General features: G+C 46.8%; 1 protein-coding gene across 1 annotated transcript in view; it reads left to right on the forward strand.

Annotated features, from left to right (window-relative positions):
• Positions 1–3,369: 3,369 nt before the first annotated feature.
• The window catches only part of FA2H (fatty acid 2-hydroxylase), a 38,995-nt gene continuing 22,249 nt past the window's right edge, over positions 3,370–20,115 (forward strand). The window contains exon 1 of the mRNA XM_087827137.1: positions 3,370–3,639. Coding sequence (XP_087683263.1) covers positions 3,370–3,639 — 270 coding nt within the window. The remainder of the gene's footprint in view (positions 3,640–20,115) is intronic.

Consider the following 20,115-nt stretch of genomic DNA (forward strand, 5'->3'; position numbering starts at 1 on the left):
TTGAGGTTTTCTATATAAACAATCATGTCATCGGTACGCAGAGAATATTTAAGCCTTTGTCTCTGCTCTTTATGCTTTTCATTTCTTTTGTTTGCCTTGCATCACTTTTAGGGCCTCTGATAAGTGATGAGAGTGGACATCCTTGCCTTGTTCCCAAACTTAGGGCTAGGAATGTGCATACATCTTTCTTGGGGATGTAAAATAGTATAGTCACTTAGAGGTTCATTTATATTTTCTTGTAAATGGAAACACCACCATACCTTATGATCCAACAACTGCATTCCTAGGTATATAGGTTATAGAAACTCTTACCCATATGGACAAGAATGCTTATAACAGAAAAAACACCTCAGATTCTTATGTAAAGGAAAGTGGGTAAAGAATTTCACATAGTAGAATATGACACTGCAGTGAAAAATTGAAGGACTACAGTGACCCTCAACAACATAGATGAATCTTAAAACACTATTTTTTAAAAAATGTATTGATTTTAGAGACAGGAAGGGGGAGAAAGAGAGAGAAACATCGATTTGTTGTTTCACTTATTTATGTATTCATTGGTCGATTCATTGCCCTGACCAGGGACTGAACTTGCAACCTTGGGGTATTGGGATGATATTCTCAGCAACTGAGCTACCGGGCCAGGGTCTTTAAAACACTATTGAGTAAAACATGCAATCGTCACATAAAGCAAAATACAGTACCATGTGATTTTCATAAAACTCAAAGATAAGCTAATCAAAACAACATATTGCACAGGCATACTCATAGAAATGATAAATATACTAAAAATAAAAGCAAGGGAAGGGGATAAGCCCAAAAATCAGGGTAGTGATTACCTTTGGGGAGGAGGCAGAGTGATGAACGTTTTAGAGTATAGAAGTAGGTGCAAGTTTTTGGTAATGTCCTAGCTCTTGGGTTGGGAGGCAAATTCATTGAGTTAATTATACTATTTTTGCTTTATAACTTATATATACACTTTTGATTACATTAAAAATATTCTTAAAGTTTAAAGAATTAAAAATAGCAAAATAATTGTTAGCACACTATACACACCATTCTGGTCATTTTCCACGTACAATGTCCTGGAGATTATTCCATATCAGTATACATAAATCTATCTCATTCTTTCTAATGGCTACATAGTATTTAACTGTCTGAATACACATTTATTTACTCACTCTTCCCTAATGAGGAATTTTTGGGTTGTTTCTAGTCTATAAACAAGGTTACCATTAATATTATTATGCATACATTTTATACAGTGTGCCTTTAAGATCAAATTTCTAGAAGTGGAATTACCTATGGCAAGAAATGTGTTGTAATCCTGAACAGATGACTAAATTGCTTGTTCAATTTGGGACAAGAGGGGTTTAAGGGGATGGTGAGAAATCCAGGTGGGGATGTCCCAAAGATACTGTCAGCAGGAGGAAGCTGAGGACACCTACGAGTGTGTGTTTGGCTGCTTTTGCACATGCAAGGTATTTGGAACAGAGTAGGTGTGGAAGTGGTATAAGGGTGACCGTATTTGTCACTTGAGAAAAGCAGCATTAGTGACCTAAGGCCTCCAGGCCTGTTGGGCAGCAGGTCCATAGCAGATGCATAAACTCAGCCCAACTTTTGCCTACTACCTGAGGGTGAGCCAGGAGAGGCCTGGAAGAGAGAGAAGAAAGAGGCAACTCTCCTGACTTTGGGCATGTCCATTGTTGGCATGGCCCAAGGCATCTGGGCCAAACTTCCCCACAGTGCTAGCCTAACGTAGATGCTGGGCCCCAGGAGAGCATAAATAGAGGTGGCTCTGAAAATATTCTTTCTTGAAAGAGGCTGAGGCCAGTTGGATGGTGCGGCCTCAGTACCGGGATCCTTTGATTATAGATCATGAGTTCAAGGGAGACCCCAATCGCTGGGCAAGTAACATTGTGTGCAGTTCTCTCTTATAAATAAAACTGGAGAGCACACTGTTTTCCTTTCCATCTAGCATAACCGGCGAGCTTTTCTCCTTTAGGTCCTTATTTCCCCTGTGTAATGGAGACAGGATTCTCTGTTCTCGCTTCAGGGCCCTCCCTGCAGGGCAAGACCAGAGTGAGGCCAGTGAGGCAGTCACTCTGGGTGCAAAACCTAAGGGCGCGCCAAAAAACAAAACAAAACCCTCAGTAATCAAGATAAAGAATATTTTTTAAAATTTAAATTCAAAATTAATGCAAAAAATTCATGATGAACAAAATCCCAAAACTTTATATATTAAAGACAAGACCTCACCCTTCACTTTCACCATCCTTCCTCACTCATCTCGCTAGTCCCGGATCCAACAAAACTTTATTTGCAGAAACCGGTGGCCAGCCTGCAGGCTATGGTTCGCCAATATGATTTTTTTTTAAAGAATTTTTTTATAATATATTTTTTTATTGTGATAAAGTATACATAATATAAAATTTACCATGTTAACCATTTAAAAATTTACAGTTCAGTGGCACTAACATTCATATTGTGCAACGATATGATTTTTAAGATATTACGTTAAAATGTTATGTATTGCCCTGGCCGGTGTGGCTGGGTTGTTTGGAGCTTCCTCCCGTGCGCAGAGGATTGCGGTTGGATTTGCCGTCAGGGCACATAGCTAGGTTGCAGGTTCCATCCGTGGGGGTGCAAACTAATCAATGTTTCTCTCACTTTCTCACCTTTTCTCTCTCCCCTCCCCCTCCCTTCCTCTCTCAAATCAGTAAAAACAAAACAAAAAAAACCCCACATATTCTAGGGTGAAGATTTTTTTTTTTTTTTTTTTAAGTTAGATATTGTAATGACTGAGTTTGGAGGCGTCCTCTGACATTTTGCGCCGGAAGCCAGTGCTCACTCGCCTTGCTCTAGCCCGGATCCTGCCCGCGTCCGCCCCAACCCCTCCTGAAGCCTAAGAATGGAAAACTGCAATTTTCTCCCATAAAGTAGCAGCAGCAGAGTTACTCCAGTGGCTCTCAGGCCACCGAGGATGTCCAGCCAGCCAGCCAGCGGAGACAGAAAGACTTGCTCCGTCCGCATCTGCCTGCCCTCCGCCCTCTTAGCTTTCCTCCCGCGAAGGGACACACCTGGCGGGCGCGCCCTCTACCTGCCCAGGGCCACCTGGCCGGCGACCGGCAGCGCCAGGCCCTCCCCGCTCGGGTCCGCCAGGCTCCCTGCGGGCCAATGGGGACGAGGGCCCCCTCCGGGCTCGGGCAGTGTCCCGCGCCATGGCCAATGGGAGCGCGGCATGCAAATGAGCAGGTGCGGTGGCGGCTGGCCGGTCAAGGCGGCGGCGGCTCAGGGGACGTTAGAGGCGCGCTGGGCGGCCGCCGAAAGGACGCCGGGGCTTCGAGCTGCGAGCGCCCGTCTCCCGCCATGGCCCCCGCTCCGCCCCCCGCCGCCTCCTTCTCGCCCTCCGAGGTCCAGCAGCGCCTGGCGGCCGGCGCTTGCTGGGTCCGCTGCGGGGCCCGCCTCTACGACCTCACCGGCTTCTTGCGGCAGCACCCGGGGGGCGAGCAGCTGCTGCGGGAACGGGCCGGCCAGGATGTTCGCGCCGACCTGGACGGGCCGCCGCACCGGCACTCGGCCAACGCACGCCGCTGGCTCGAGCAGTACTACGTGGGCGAGCTGCAAGGAGACCCTCAGGTACGGCGGGGCCCGGGGTCGCGGCCCCTTCTCCCTCCCCTCCCCTTCCCCCCAACTCTCCGCTCCCCGCAAGCCCGGTTCACCGGCCCTCTGGGAGGACTCAAGGTGACAGCCTGTGCCCTCGCCTCCGCTGCTCCTCGCTTTCCTCCAGCAAGCCGGCCAGGGCCCCCGACCTCCTCACGAGGAGCTTGCCCTTCCGCTCCAGCCTTCCCCCGGACCCTCTCCTACGTGCTGCTTCTCCCGCCGCCCAAGTTACCCGCCTCCTCCCTGTTTGTTCCTCCTGCAGCTTCTACCATCTGACAACTTGGACCACCCTTTCTCAGCCCCTCACCTGCCCAGCCTTTCCTCCGCGTTCCCTTATTGGCCTCCCCCCTTTGCACCTGCTCTTTATCTCTGTTTGAATAGTAGCTTCCAAGCTCATCTGTCTTCCCTTCCCCATCTCACCCTACTCCCGCTCCTAAAGGGCACAGGTCGGATCAGCTAGTCGGGATTTCCTGGAGCTGCCCTAGCCTTGCTCTTCTAGGCGGGTGGAAAGATCAGGGTGGATTATGGCCTCCCACCCCTCAGACCTCCCTTCATCCCTTGTCTTGCCTGCTGGCTTGGGTGTCCAACAGGGTGAAATGGCAGGGCTAAGGCAGTTTTGCTGGGGAAGAAGGGATTAGCACTTTGAGCTGTGTGCTGCTGCACAGGACAGGTTCGTGATGGCAATTTAGCCTGTAAATGAGCCTGGGGCAGGTTTTGTTATCCCCATTTTAGGATGTGGAAACTGAGGCTGCGGGTGGCTCTGTAATTTGTCCAAGGTCAAATAGCTAGGTAGTGGAAAAGCCGAGTGTCTCTGATTCCAAAATCGATGCTGTCTCCATTCCAAGGCTCCTTGGGCATGGAGATAGCTGCTATCCACCGGGCTCCGGGCAGGCCAGGCCAGAGGTCAGGCTGATTGCTTGGGCCTTCCCCAGGCCCGGCTGTAGGACTGGTGACAATTGGGCCATCATGCTTGGACACAAACCAGAAGTTGTTCCTCCTTCTAGCTCTTGCTTTCATGATGGCCCTAGCAAGTGCTTTTAGATCTTTGATGAAAGGACTTGCCTCTCACTGTTCCAGGTGGCTCTTCACAGGGCCATGCTGCCTAATTCTTCAGTCATTTGTTCGTTCACTCAGTCCCTTAAAAGTTGGCAGCACTGAGCTACGCACTGGGGAAGCACCAATGGATAAAACCAATATCAGTCTTTGTGGAGCTAACAGGCTAATGAGGAGGGGGAGGGGATGTACTAATTGCAAAGTAATTATTTAATTATCTGGTGCTATCAGAGAGTGGATCTGGAGGGGAGAGGTTCAAGGAGAGCTTTCTTGAGAAAGTGACATTTACACTGAGAGGTGAAGTATGGTAGGAAAAGCATTCTAGCCAGAGGGAACAGCACATGAGAAGGCTCTGAAGGCTAAGGCCTTGGCACAGTCAAGGGACAGAAATAAAACTAATGTGACCACAGGCTGATGGGCAAGGAGATGGAAGTGGGAGGAGGCCAGAGATCAGCTGGGCCTGCGTTCTCTTAGTCAGGAATTGGAACTTGATTCTTAGAACAAGGAGAAGCCAGGAAAGGGATTCAAGCATGGGTGGGGCATGGTCAGATTTGCATCTTCAGAAGAGCACCCTGACTGCAGTGCCAGAGGAATGGAGGGAGCCCAAGTGAGTGCGAGGGAGGAGACTGCTCCATAGCCCGGGTGGTGCTGTGACTGAGGGAAGAAGGAGATTTAAATTTGGGAGATTTCATAGGTACAGTGCCAGGACTCAGCGTTCTGCAGTGGGAGTCCAATTTAATCTTGGAAGTTGATGTTTGGTGTCAGGTCGTGCTAAAGGGACAGAAGGTTTAGCTATACATATAACTAAAGTGGAGTGGAGCAAACGAGAGGTTGGGACCAGAATACTAGAGACTTCTAGGCTTGTGTTGGCACATGGGAGCCATCCTACATTGTAACTGTGTCCTATAGACAGGGGTGTGGCTTCTCCATCCTGTACCATCGTGAGCATCAGCCCTGGCCAGCTGCCCTGGGTGGCTCCGCCTCCCGGCTCCACTGACCAGCCAGCACTGTGGTTTGACTTTGCTTTGCAACCCTCGGAGGTTGTACTCAGAATACTGAGACCAAATTTGCTTCCTACCCTGCACTTGCCCCGAGTCCCACTGTGGCCATATTGCAGGCATCCTTATACCCAAGCCCCAACCTGAGGGTGTGGGAAGAAAACTAAAAACTAACAACGCACAAACCTGTGGCCCAAATTTGACCAAAGGCCGTACTCATCCGATACTCCAGTTGCCTGTCAGCTTCTGTCTACAGATGTCTGTTCTAAAAACTGGTATAGGGTTGTTTTTAAATTGAAGGAAAGAGGCAATCAGAGGAGAAATGTGGAGTGGGGTATCCTTTCAGAGAGAAGCCCTCTTCTTAAGGCCTGAGTGGAGACAAGACATTTCTGTCTTTCTCTTTAGCTAAGTAAGCCCTTCTAGCAACCTCCTTGCTATCTTCTCCACCTACCTTCTCTCCTCCTGCTGGACCAGGAGGTTAGAGCCCAGCTCCTGTAATGTGAGGACCAGGAGTGGTGTTGATGGAGAATGGGAGTGTCATGAACCTGCTCTGTTGTTTGGGGCTCATTTCTGAATGGTGCCTCTCTAGGGGGTCTTTGGAGGGAAGCCTCCTAGAGCTCTACTATGACATTTCCAGGGAGAAGGCCTGGCCCCGTTGGTTTCACCTGTTCCCTACTTTGCCACACCCCTCTGTGTACACACTTACACACACATTCACACTCACACGAAGGCACACACACAAAACAAGTCAAACTCGTTTGAGCCAGCATACTGTGGGGATGAGAAAAGGTCTGCTATTGCTGTGGCCTTGGACTTGAGGAAGCCAAGTTGCCCACCTTGAGCAAGTGGGAGAGCAATGGTTGAGTAGGGAGCGAGGCCCTCTTCTTGGCCTGGCCCTCAAGGGCCAGTAGGGCCAAGCTCCTCACTCTGAGCTCAGATAAGAGCAACGTTCTTCCAACTGTAGCTCACATTATTGGTGAGACACTAAGTTTATTTATTGAGCTGAAACCAACATTAAAAAAAGAAATAGGAAAGGAAAAACTTTGGGTCCAAACCTTCCAAGGCCAGAAGTACTGTGTTTCCCAGACTTGAGTCATCCCTGAATCACTGTGCCCGTTTCTTCTGAACTGGCATACCAGTTGAACTGTTTCGTTTAATATTTATCACTAACTTGACTCACCTTTTATTTTACCATTTAGTCACTCTAGTCAATAATACCAGTGAAATCACAAATAAATATTGAGCTATTAAAATAAGAAATGCTCACCTTCATGCCCCCCTAAAGTCATCAAGGAGTATATATCACACTCTGGGAAACGTATGGAGCAAAGCTTCTTAACCCTGGTGTTCATGGATCATTTTCTGGAACTGTTGAAAGAGATGAAATTGTGTGTAAAAAGGCATGGTTGTGCATTTTCCTGGTGAGAGAGCTACAGCTTTCATCACAGTCCAACCAGAATTCTTCCCTCACCGGAAACCCGCCACTAGGAGGCTAACACCTGTGAAAGGGCATCTCATACTTCCCGTCTCACACACAGACGTGGAGCTGTCCTCCCATGGCAAACACCTGCCCACGCCCCAGAGAAAGCCCTCTGAGAAGACCCTGGAGGAAGGCAGGCCTCCACTCTCCAGCCACTGCTGTTGGTGTCACGCTGATGCCTGAATGTCTCTGGGTGCCATGTCCGAATCCCACAGGACAGTGGCCAAGAAGTCCCCAGATTCTGCCACATGCATTTCTGCCAGGCTTTGGGATCTGACCATCCAGAGCTTCGGGGCTTGAATAATTAAATGAGGATGGATGATAGGGAGGGGATCTAAGTGCAGGAAGACTTGGGGTTCCCACCCCATCCAAGGCTCCAGAACATCTTGAGCACAGCCCAACTTGGAAAGCTTGCCTGAGCTGAGAATTCAGTTTTTAAAAATGATGCTTGGGAAACTTTCCAAATTGTCCCCCTCCTGTAGAGCACTAAGGATGCGAGAAGCCTGCTAATTGAAGGGGGTTGAGATTTGCTTCACCTATAAGAGGGCTTCCCAACTGAGCCTGCCTAGCCAATCAGCAATCATCATCCTTCGGTACCTGCCAGGGACTTTCAAGCTCTGGCCTGCTGTGGTGCCAGGCAAGTCTTATCTGGAGGATGAGTCTGGGGCCAGTGGGTAGAGTATCCAGGGACCCAGGTCATTGTGGTTCCATGTGACACCAGGGTAAGCACAGGCTTCGGGAGTGTTCCCTGGTGTCACTCCAGAATTCAGTAAAAAAAGGGCCTTCAAGACCCAAATTGGGGGAAGATCAGAAATTAGGACTCTCTAGGAGAAATAAAGGGAAACAAACAAGAGTTCCAGAAATACCTGGGAGTCGTCATCATTGGGAACATTCCCAGGACAAAACCCAAACTGACAGCCAAACAGCATCCACCATCTTCCCTTTCTGTATTTATTTTTCTTATGACGCACACTCATTGTTGGTCCACATGCTGTCTTCGTTCATTCAGAGAGACAGGTAATAAGCACCCTGTTTCCTCTGAAACCTACCACTGTGCTGAAACTGCCCTTGCCATGGTCATTAGGACCTAATGCCAGTGGTCAGTTCTCACCTTGTGTCACCTGGCCTGGCAGCACCTCTTGACATGGTGATCGCTGTCCCCTTCTTGATATACTTTTCCTCACTTGGCTCCTGGATACCCCACCCTTTTGGTTTTCCACCTGTACTAGTTTTCTCTTGCTGCTCAAACAAATTACCACAAACTTAGCGATTTAACCCAAATATACTCTCTTACAATTCTGGAGGTCAGAAGTATAAAGTGAGTTGGCAGGGCATCCTTCCTTCTGGAGGCTCTAGGGTAGAATCTGTGTTCTTGCCTTTTCCTGCTTTGAGAGCCTGCCTGTTTTCCTTGGCTCGTGGCCCCAGCCAGCAATCGCATCACTCGGACCTCTGCTCTCATGTCACTTCTTCTCTGACTCTGTCCTGCCTCCATCTTTCATTCTTTCATTTGCAAGGACCCTTGTGAGTACACTGAGCCCACCTGGACAATCCAGCATAATCTCCCCATCTCAAGGCCCCTTAACTTAATGACATCTGCAAAGTCTCTTTTGCTGTGTAAGGTGACACATATTCCCAAGTTCCAGGGATTGAGACACAGACTTTGGAGGAGGTGCATCATTCCACCCACCTCATGACCTATACCCATGGTCATTACTTCTCAGTCTCCATCGTTAGTTTCTCTTGCCCCTCACTTCCCAGAAAAGTACACAAAGCTTAAATGGAATCACACAGTGTGTACTCTGCTGTACAGCTTCTTTCACTTGCTACTATGTCTGGGAGATTCTGCGTTTCCCTTACTCTTAACAGCAACTGTCTCCATTGCCTTCTCTGTCCTAGGTAACCCACAGGCTATAGACGGGGGGAAGAGGGAATAAATAGAAAAGAGCGAAGCCTATGGATTGGACAGACCACATGCTGATCCTTGTGAGCCTCCTTAGTCTTCCCTCCAGGACATCTCTCCACTCCTACCCTGTTTTAGCCAGAGCACCATTATGCTCATTATTGCAGCAGTCTCCTGGCAGGTCTCTTCCTGCCAGTGCCTCCTGCACCCCATTGCCTGTGAACTTTTCTAAAGAGAACATGGTTATGTTACAGCAGTATTCCTAAGTCTTCAATGGCTCCCTATTGCCACATCCTTTAAGTCAAGTTCAAATGCTGTTTCTTCCACAGATTCTTCTTCCCCATCTAGAACTGGTTTTTCTCCTTTCAAATTCTTATAGCACTTTGCCTGTACCTACAGTCACATAATGTTCTTCCTCATTTACTGTATTTTCACTATGTGTCTTCTCTACTGACATGTAAACTGTCTAAAGACTAGAATTGCCTGATTCATCTGGGTTTCTCTAGGACACACTAGCACACTGGGGCATGCCAACAGCACTAATGTTTGAATAAATGAATTAATGGGCTGCTTGGAAAACTGAGATGCGTGCATAATTGAAAAGGAAAGTAGTAATGTTAGCACCCACAAGATACTTCAAGAATCAAAATGTAAAAAAACCTCTAGTTTCTTCTTTGTTAGCTAAAAGGGTTCGGAGTTGATGGAAAGGATGGGAGGTTGTTAATTGAGTCACTCATTTCTGCCTTTGCCCTCAGTTATTTGCAGCCAGAGAGGGAGAGTTGGCAAAACATCTTCCATGCCAGGCTACTGAAGTTCAGTCTTGCCCATGAGTCCCCTACCAACATAGAAGTGAAGTTAACCATAGAAAATACCAATTGAGAACCCTCATTGCTCTCAGACCTGTGACCAGTCCCCATGTGGCTGTACATGTCTGGATGACATGCACAGGCAGGACCTGGGTTGCCTGGATTTCCAGCTCTGTTTAATCTTTCCTGTGTCTTTTCATGGGAATTTCTCTAAAGTGTGCCGTCTCAGAACAGACCAATTTTTCTAATTGCCACTCATCTAAGATGGGCAATTAGAAGGGCTTCATTAGAAGTCATTCTCCCCACCTGCTCTTGCTTGCCAATGGAAAAAGAGCTTGGTCAGAAAAATAAAGTTGGAGGACAACAAACTTGATGCTAGCAACACTCATAAAGTTTATCATTGAGAAATAGAAACCTCATATGCAGGAATTTTTGTTGTGAAGCATTGCCCCAAAACAATTATCCAAATACTTTGTTTCCTTGCCTTGATAGCATATTGCAAGGTATTTAAGTGGCGGTACCAGATAAGCAAATTTGGGGGAATTTGTTTTAATATATTTGCACTCCAATGCATACAGATTGTCTTTAAGTCCTATTATAGGAAAACTAATAGACAGTAATTCTGTTGATGCAAATTCATGTAACTACACACTTAAAGTGAATCACACAATCTGTGCAAACTTGGTTGATAATTACCTAAGTGAATCAGTTCGTAATTTCTCCTTTAAAAGGAATAGAATTTAAAAGGAGTAGCGTTCTGCCCTAGCTGGTTTGGCTCAGTGGTTAGAGTGTCGGCTGCAGCCTGAAGGGTCCCGGGTTTGATTCTGGCCAAGGTCACATACCTCGGTTTTAGGCAACCAATCGAGGTGTCTCTCACATCGAAGTTCCCTCTCTCTCTCCCTTCCATTCTCTCTGAAAAGCAATGGAAAAAATATCCTCAGGTGAGGAATAAAAGATAAATAAATAAAAGGAGCAGAATTCTAGTTCTCTGCATTCGTCTGTGCCCTGTAGAACTGTTTGGTTGTTTTCCAAATAGAAAAGTTGTTTCATTAATGTTGAATATGTACACAGAACCTTTTTAACTTTGCTTATGATTGTGTGATGCTCAGATTTCCCATTGGAAAATGGGATCCGAGTATTTAAGGATCTCTAGGAATGGCTAGTTTTAGTTTTATATATTCCAAATGTTAATAGACCATAATAACCCACTTACTTGTTAATAAGTAGCCCCTAGCCTAATGCAATAATGAAAGTCTATGAAACTGGCATTATTTATCCGTAAAGATCAAAGAAAGACCTCAGATTTTAAAGTCACTTCAAGGCCCACACTTGGGACTGGCTGCCGTGGAGGAATCAGAAACACCTGCCCTGGCTGATTAAATACAGCACCCACGATCTTGTGTCTGCCCCTGTAAACCAGCGAGAAGGCCCGGCCAACCCGACTTCGTGGTCGCTTTCTCTTGCCTCAGGCAAGACCCTTTGGATGCCACATATAATGACTTGTGCGGGTTGGAGACGGTGTCATAAAAAATTCATTTGTTCCTTGAACCTAAGTAGGAAAGTCCTTGACTCTTAGGATAAAAGGTCACATAAAGTGAATCTGTGCTAAATGAAGACCAAAATGTTACGGAAAATGAGGCAGGGGGTTGGGAGAAAGTAATTGATTGTCTTTAAAAACAAAACTAAAACGTACGCCTTTAGTTTATTTTAACGGGATGGCAAAGTTCAAATTGCAGTTGCACCCCAGTTCATCAATTGAGCAAATGATGAACCAAATGCTGTTGTTTTGTGCACGGGTAGTTTTTCTGATAAAACGGTATGAAAGCACAATGTCACATTCTCAACGTCTCATTGGCCGTTCACAGCATGGTCATAAAGAGGGGCATTTTAGCGAGGGTATTTAAGGGCTAAGGATCTCTCTTGATCCTTTGATAAACAGGTCATTGTCTTTTGAAGGGTCTCATCCTTTGTTGACTGCCCGTATTTCCATGTTAACTCTGCCAGATCCTTGTTTGGCAATAGAGTTGTGAGTAAAACAGTTTTCTATCACTCTCATTGACTTCGTAAAGTTTTCTGTAGTTTTGCATTGATTTTCAGTCTTACTTTACAGTCAGTTTTCATTTTGTTGCATTGATAGCAGCCCCAACCATCACTTTGCCTCAGTGGACTGAGGGGACTTGGGGGGTCAGTGTTTGTGTAAGAATGAGTAGCTGCATGTTAGGGTGAGTTTTGTGGTCCTTTGCAATTTGAATCTTCAGGGACTCAGATCCAAAAACACATGTATAACAATGATCCCTGTACAACTAGTAGTAACACACCTAAGTTTGTATAGCGATTTACATTTTTAAAGTATTTTCCCATAGATTTTTATTTTGAACCCTTAAAGTAGGTGAGGCAGATGTCACTTCTCCCATTTCATAGATGAGAAAACTGTAGCTCTGAGAGATCCTGGAATGTGGGTCTCCAGGTGCCCAGTATTTCCACTGCATACCCGTTAGGGATAAATCTTCGGCATGAGGTTAAACCATGGGGATCTTTTTCTTATTGATTTATAATCACTCTTTATATATAAAGGACATTTTTGTATCCTTTTTTCCATCATATATATTACTGTTTGTCCACTAGCTTTCATTTGTCTTTTGACTTCTTTAATGTTTTCTCTCCATTTAAACCTTTAAAATTTCCATGTAGAAAAAGGTATCAAGTTTTATCATTCTTAAAAAGACCACCTTTACTTTAAGATTTTATACATAAAAACAAAATATTTTAGTATCCTGCCAATAATTTTATGCTTAATATTTTGTTGTTATTTTTGCTTAAATGTTTTACCTACCTATAATTTTTTTGGTATATGGAACAAAATAGAGATGATTTTATGTTTAATTTTTTCCAAATGACCAACTAGTTATCCCAGTAGATGTATGGAATAACCCATTTTCCCCACTGATTTAAAAACACTTTCTCACAGATCAATCATTCACAGATATATTTTAGTCTATTTTTGGACTCTGTTCTTTCTCAATGAAATTACTCATTTTTTATTACGTTTTGGCCATTGGGCTTTTTTCTCCTTCTGTTCCACTGCAGCCAGGATTTTGCTCCCACCTGTTCCATTAAGAGAAAGTAAAGGGCAGGACAGGAGCTGAGTATAATTTCTGGGCCATGTTGCTGGCCTTGGGAAGACACAGTGAGTCTGACTTTCAGGGGCTGAGGCTGCCTGGCACACCCTGACCCTGAGGTCCTATGGCTGGAACATGGAGGAAGCAGCTCAGGAAGCCCACGCAGGCGACAGGCCCCAGCCAGCAAGCTCATGGGAGGGTCCGAAGTGGGTGTCCAAGCGGTCATGGAATGGTAGGGATTTCACTGGGGAATGCAGGGTGGGGAGGGGCGAGGAGGGAGCAGCTGGAAGCAGCCTTGCTGCTGGAACTCAGCATGCCCATGGGTCCTGTGTACCTTTCCTGTACTGTGTCCACAGCCTGCGGTTTGGAGGAGGTGCCTGCAGGTCAGGTTCTCTGCGTGTGTGAACAGCCGGAGGCTAACAGAGCAGGGAAGCAGCCGGTGTTTGCTAACAGGGAACCTGGCACCTCTCTTGCAAAGCCCTGTAAATCTCAAACTTCTTGTTCTTCTGGCCAAGGGAACTGCATACTTACCCCCTCACCTTCCTTTCATCATAACTGAATGAGCAGCTTATTAAAACAGATTCCTGAGGTCTGGTGGGATGATGAAAATGTTCTACATCTTGGCTTGGGCATTGGCTACAAGGAGACATGTAACTGTCAAAACTTATGAAACCACACACTTTAGGACTGGTAATTCACCCCCTCTATCCCCTCTTCTACCTCCCCTCTCCCTGAACCCGGAAGACTGGCAATTTTTATGATATGAAATTATACCCTTTTTTTTTTCAACAGAAGCAAACACATTTAATACATATTAGTAATCACTCTTAAGGATGTGACATCATGACTGCTAGAGTTAGATATTGGTATACACAAGTCTTTAAAGATTTCTTTTAAAAAAATAGTAGAAAGTGAAAGTAAGAATGTGGTATTGGGGATACAAGTATTCAAGGGGAGATTCTTTCAACTTGACTGTATGTTTAAACTTTTTCATAATAAAATGTTGGGAAGAATACCAAGCAGTTGCACTGTGGACATCACTCACAGATATGTTCTCAAAGGATGAGTGGAAAATAAAATAAAGCAAGCGACAGCACGTGAATGGATGTGTGCAGCAAGGCATCACATTTCAAGTGATATTGATTCACTTCCTAGAGCAGCTGTAACCAAGTACCAGGAACTGGGTGGCTTAACACAACAGAAATCTATTCTCTCACAGTTCTAGAGTCTAGAAGTCTGAACTCAAGCTGTCAGTAGGGTTGGTTGCTCCTGGAGGCTCTGAGGGAGAATCTGTTCCTTGCCTCTTTCCTTGCTTCTGGCGTGGCCAGCAATCCTCAGCTTACAGATTCAGCACTTCAGTCTCTGCCTGTGTCTTCAGGAAGGTGCTCTGGAGAACTGTGTTATATTTCAGAAAAATGACTCTAAAACTGACAGAGATTCCAATATTGAAGACGTGAAAAATTTGATGTTTCATTTGAGTAGGGGAAAAACACATGTAACTAAAGTAAAGAATTAATTAGGATAAAGATTTATATATTATAATTATATATGTATAAATAGATTCTTGGGAACCTCCCCAAACCAATAAAATCAGAATCTCTGGAAACAAGACCCCAGAAATGTGTATTTTTAACAAGCACTCTGTGTGAGTCAGCAGCACCAGTGTCTACAGCCCTCTGTTCTAGAAGGCTAAGGGCAGAGGGAAACTGGAGATGGAAAACCAGAAGCACTGAAAGTGGCTCAGTGGGCAGATCTCTCGGGATTTCCAAAGATCAGCATCCCAAACACACAGTGTGGGACTTGGTGCAGAGCAGGTGTGCAGCGGGCATTGAATGGTAGCCAACCCTGTTCCACTGTCCCCCAAGTGAGGAGGAGCCTGGAATCTGCAGCCCTGAGACAGCACTCTGGGTCTAGCTCTGCATCTCATTGGCTGTGTAACCTTGTGTTAATCATTTAACCTTTCCCAGTCTTGGCTTCCTTCATCTCTGCAGGGTTGGTTGGTTGTTTTTTTTTTGGGGGGGGGGGCTGCAATGAGATCACATGAGATTTGCAAAACAGAACGTATAGCTTAAACTGAAACAGGATGACTACAAGCCCCTTCAGCCTCAGCTTTGGCTAAGAAAAGGTCAACTCCTGTTAGGTGATCAGGATGGATGTTTTCAGAACCTGGTTCCTATGTGCTCAGACCCTGTTGGGCAAGACCGTGGAGCTGGACGGCGCTGACATTCCAGTCCCTCAGAGTTGCTCCTTCCACCCGCCTGGGCAGGTGGGGTCTGCATCGACCTGCTGCCCTCATTCCATCTTCACCTGGAAAGGGCAGCCCTGGGACATTCACCCTGGCCAGGGATGGACAGTCTCCAAAGGTGAGGCTGGCAGAGACCCCAGGTGGTGCCAGGGGCTTGCAGGGCTGCCACCATTTCCCCACTGTTCCTTCCTCTATTCAACCACAAGCATAGTGGATGTCTCTTCTGGGAATTAAAACAATCGGTCACTGCCCTCATGGAGCACAGCTGCCAGTGGAGGGAGGGAGACAGATGGGACAACTACAGGTAGTGGCAAGAGCTACTACAGAATATACATATGTATTGTGTGTGTGTGTATAATACATATACATATATATATAGTCCGTGTATATATATTATATATAACAGAATAGATCATCTATTTTAGAACAGGGGACTGTGACAGAGTGGCAGCTGCACTTCTGATGAGGGAGATCAGAGAAGTCTTCATCTAATGGATGAAAAGGAGCTGTCATAAGAAGAACTGGGTTAAAAAACAAACAAACATTCCAGGCAGAGGGAATAGGGAATACTTGTATCCCCAATACCACGTTCTTACTTTCACTTTCTACTATTTTTTTAAAAGAAATCTTTAAAGACTTGTGTATACCAAAGGCTCTGGATATGACATCAGGAATCCAAAAGGAGGCTCTAGTATTGTTGGAGTATTGCGGGTTAGGGGAATGTGGTATGGGATAAAGTGTGGAGGTAAGCAGGAGCCCTGCATGGGTCATTGTAGGGGGGGTTAGATTTTATTTTGAGAATGGGTTGGAGGAATTTAAGTGGAAGACTGACAAAACTAATCTGTTATTTTTTAGTTTGTTCTGGCTGCCATGTGGAGGGTACATTGAAGGGGGTCAAGGGTGGAAGCAGGAAGAGAGCTAAGAAGCCATTCCTGTTGTCCAGGCAGGAGGTAGCCTGGATGGGTGGCCATAGGGATGGAAAGAAGTAGATTAAAATGGAAATGTCTTGGAGGTAGAACCAACTTGCTGATGGATTAGATGTTGGGAGTAAGCGAAAAAGATGTTGATGCCAGGGTTTTGACCTGAGCAACAGGATTGTTTGATTTATGGGAATGATGAATACTGGGTTGGGAGCCCAGGTTCAGAATGGGGCAGATTTCACTGGGGCCACATTAGGTTTGAGGTACCAAGGGAGCTCCCAGGTGGAGATTTCAAATAGTGGTTGAATACATGAGTCCAGAGCTATGCTTTCCAATATGGTAGCCACTAGCCACATGGGGCTATTTAAATTTAATTAAAATGAAATGAAATTAAAATTCAGTCCCTCAGTCACACTAGCCACATTCCAAGTGCCCAGTAGACACACGTGGCTAGTGGCTGCTATGTCGGACAGTGCAGATAAGAACACACCCATCATTGCCCAGAGTTCTGTTGGACAGTGACGGTCTAGAGCTGTGGCCCAGAGTCACAGAGCATTTCTCTCTGGGATAACAGCATCCTAATTGGGTGGCTCTGGTCCAGGAAGCTGGTGTCCCTGTGTCGTTCACGTCATTCACAATGACTCCTTCTTGTCCTCTCTGCTTGACCACACCGGATTATATATTCAGTGATGTCCCTGACCTGTGGCCGTGTCAGAGAGACACTGACCACCCAGAAGGACACTTGCCCTGGGGTTGTTCAAGGACATCATCCCCTGGAGCTGAAGCACCATTATAGTGACAAGAATAAATATGGGGCTTACTGAGGATGAAACGTGGCTATAGGCAATAGCTTACAAGGAGATACCAGTTCTAGGGCTCACTGTAGAGACTTGGGTAGTTTAAGAAATGTGCAATGGCTGAAAGGTTGCTGGTTCGATTCCCAGTCAGGGCACATGCCCAGGTTGCAGGCTCAACCCCCAGTGGTGGTTGTGCAGGAGGCAGCCGATCAAGGTTGTGCTCTCACATCGATGTTTCTATCTCTCTCCCTTCCTCTCTCTCTAAAAATCAATACACTATTTAAAAACAGAAAAGAAATGTGCAATGGGTTTGGAAGTTGTCAGGTTAAATGAGAGTAGAAACGAAGACACAGGCTTAGAGTGCAGCAGCCTTGTCTTCTAGAACTAACCATGCTAATGAGATGAGCCCGCCAAACCAGCAATCGCTATGAACAGAAACATCCTCAACTGCTGATGGGAGAAGATTCCATGTCTTGGCCGGGGAAGACGGAATTGATTGAATCCATATTTCTGAATCAGGACAAAGAATTAGTAGGTGTACAGCAGGTTGTTTTTGTTTGTTATTAGTGTTTTGTTTACAGAACAGTTCCGTGACTTCTATTGTTTTTGACTATATAGCCATTTGCCATTTTGTAAACAATGATGGAACAATTATTTTTCTTTTTAAAATCATTAGACTTAAAAAGGAAAATTTAGGAATGTTGTTTCTGTAATAGTGATATTTGAGGTAATTTGTAAATCAATGCTCTTGTTTTTCCTTTAAAAAAACAGCAAAATACAGTATTTTGAGGGTAATTCTTCCAAATTAGAGTGTCCCACAATAGATCTAAAACTTGTTTTATTATGGAGGTTGGGGTCAGGGAGGAGATAATATATTTTAGGTGGCTTAAGTATTTTTTCCTGTGGATAGCACATTCCATCAGCCTACCTGTGGTGCCTTGAGGTCTAAATCCTGAGAGCCCACTGTCTAGGAATGTGCCATCAACTCTAAAAAGATCAGGCACTCATTTGCTGCACACTGCAGGAGCTGCTCATCAGAGTTGAAGCTCCGGTCCCATCCCCACCCCTCCTACCACTGTAGTGCCAGGAGAGACTGTGAGGCAGGACCCAGGAGGTAAGCCTCAGAGAGCTCCCCTTGCCCACCAGACCAAGCCCAGGTCACACCCCCAATCCTCGGCTCCCAGCTGGGATTGTCCCCTCAGGCTGCTCCAAATCCCAGAGCAGGCTTTCATTAGGAAAAAAACCATGTGTCCTCTTGGCTGTTGGTGGCTTCCTGGAATGGTGCCCTCATGTGAGGTTAGAGGCTGGAGAGGGAAGGATCTGTGTGGATGCAGACAGTCCATGGCAGGATCTGGTAGAGAGTCAGGTCAACAGTCTGAAACCCTGTGGGCGCACTCTGGCGAGTTTTGAGTGGTAATGTCATATTTTCAACCCACTGGCCCCCTTTTCTGATGTCCTGAATTGCCCACCTCTGCTGGCTTCTGCTTTAGTGATGAGGTTGCCGGTGACGTCATCCAGGGGGCTCATTTCATGAGTAGAGGCAATGCCAATTCCACGGGGAACCGATGTCAGGGACCCAGGAGACTGGGACTGACTGTCTTGTTCCGTCCAGCTCCCTGCATCTCCTGAGCAGGAGAAGTTGGTCACACCTTGAGCATAAGTTTCCTACTCATTTCCTCTTCTTTCTTCTTCCTACTGGTTGCACTGGGCTAGAGGCTGGCAGAGCTAGTCACCTTGCAGCCACTGTGGGCAGGTGAGGAGCGTCTGTGCTTGGGGGGGTTCTGTGGTTTGTCACTAGCCATATATGACTTCTGTCTTTTTGTTTGTTTTGTTTTGCTTTTACGCACAGGGTTTATTTTAAATGTCTTAAGGATAGGATAGGCCACAGGACCTGGCTGGGCCTGGCTTCTGATTTACTAGAAAGGGAAAAAAGCAGCTCCCGCTATCCTCATTTTAGCCCCAAATTTCTGGCTACTGAAAAGAGCCAGCTCTGAGGAGTGTGCTCCCTGGGAGCCTCAGAGGTGGGCTTAACACAGAGGCTTTTCGCCAAGGAAGACTAGGTGCAGCTCTGGCTCCCGCAAGGTCCTCTCCGCCCGCCCCCCACCTGCCCCTTCCACCTGCCCAGGGCCTGTGCTGCCCAGGTGTGCTGGGACACCCCGAGCCCCCACCTTCCTCTGGGGCTCCATGGGCTGGTGGCAGCTGGACACAGGGCCTAGGGCACCATCTCATTTCAGAAAAGGGGTTTTCAGGCCAGACCCGGGCTTCAGCATAAAAGGCCATCTGTCCATCCCTCGGTGCCCAGCCCTGGCTTTCCCGAACAACATTCCTTTATGCTGGCGCCCCCGCCCCCCGCAGCCCCCGCCCCCCAGCACACTGCCTCCTTTCACCGCCTCTGTGGGCGGCTTGTTTGTTTGCCGTGCAGAGTGCAGGCTCTCTGTTGTCCTTCTCTTTTCTCTCCCCCTCGTGTACCCTCCAAGCAAATCCTCTCTGGGCACTGGAGGAAGGCTTGAGTCTAAAGCAGAGTCCACGCCAGGGCTTGGGGCCCCCGGTGGGTCCTCCAGAGGGGGCAGAGGAGGGCACAGGAAGTCTTAGCAAGGATGCACTGGAAGGGGGTTCCTGTCTGGCTCTCCCAGCAATCATTTGAGAGTCCTTGAATTAGGGACTTGGTCCCCCTGTGCCTCAGTTTCCCCGTCTGTGGAACACCTCTTGCCAATCTCTCAGAGAGAACTGTGTTGATATCAATGAGATGTCAGGGTGGTAATGACACTCACCAGGGAGATGGCACGGCTGTCCCAGAAGCCACATGGCTAGGTGGGAGGCTGGTACAAAATAGGCCAAGAGGCTAAGTGCTGCAGTTTGCCTGACCCCGCAGTTCAACCTGCCTCCCACACACAGCACGGGGAAAACTGGAAGAAGGGGAGCAAGGCCACCCAGCTCCTGGACAGGAAACAGTGGGCTAGGGAGGGGGGTACTTGAATGCCCCCCCTTTAGGAGCTGTACCAGTGGGCTGCCACTGGGGGCCTGGTAGGATGGCTGTGTTGATGACCAGATCCCAGTTTCTGACACCCCTTCAGCATCAGAGGAGAGGCAGAATTTGGTCTTTACATCTCCCTGGATGCCTCCCTTGGTTGTTC

This window comes from Miniopterus natalensis, chromosome 18 (assembly GCF_054644295.1).
Source record: "Miniopterus natalensis isolate mMinNat1 chromosome 18, mMinNat1.hap1, whole genome shotgun sequence".
Lineage (NCBI taxonomy): Eukaryota > Metazoa > Chordata > Mammalia > Chiroptera > Miniopteridae > Miniopterus > Miniopterus natalensis.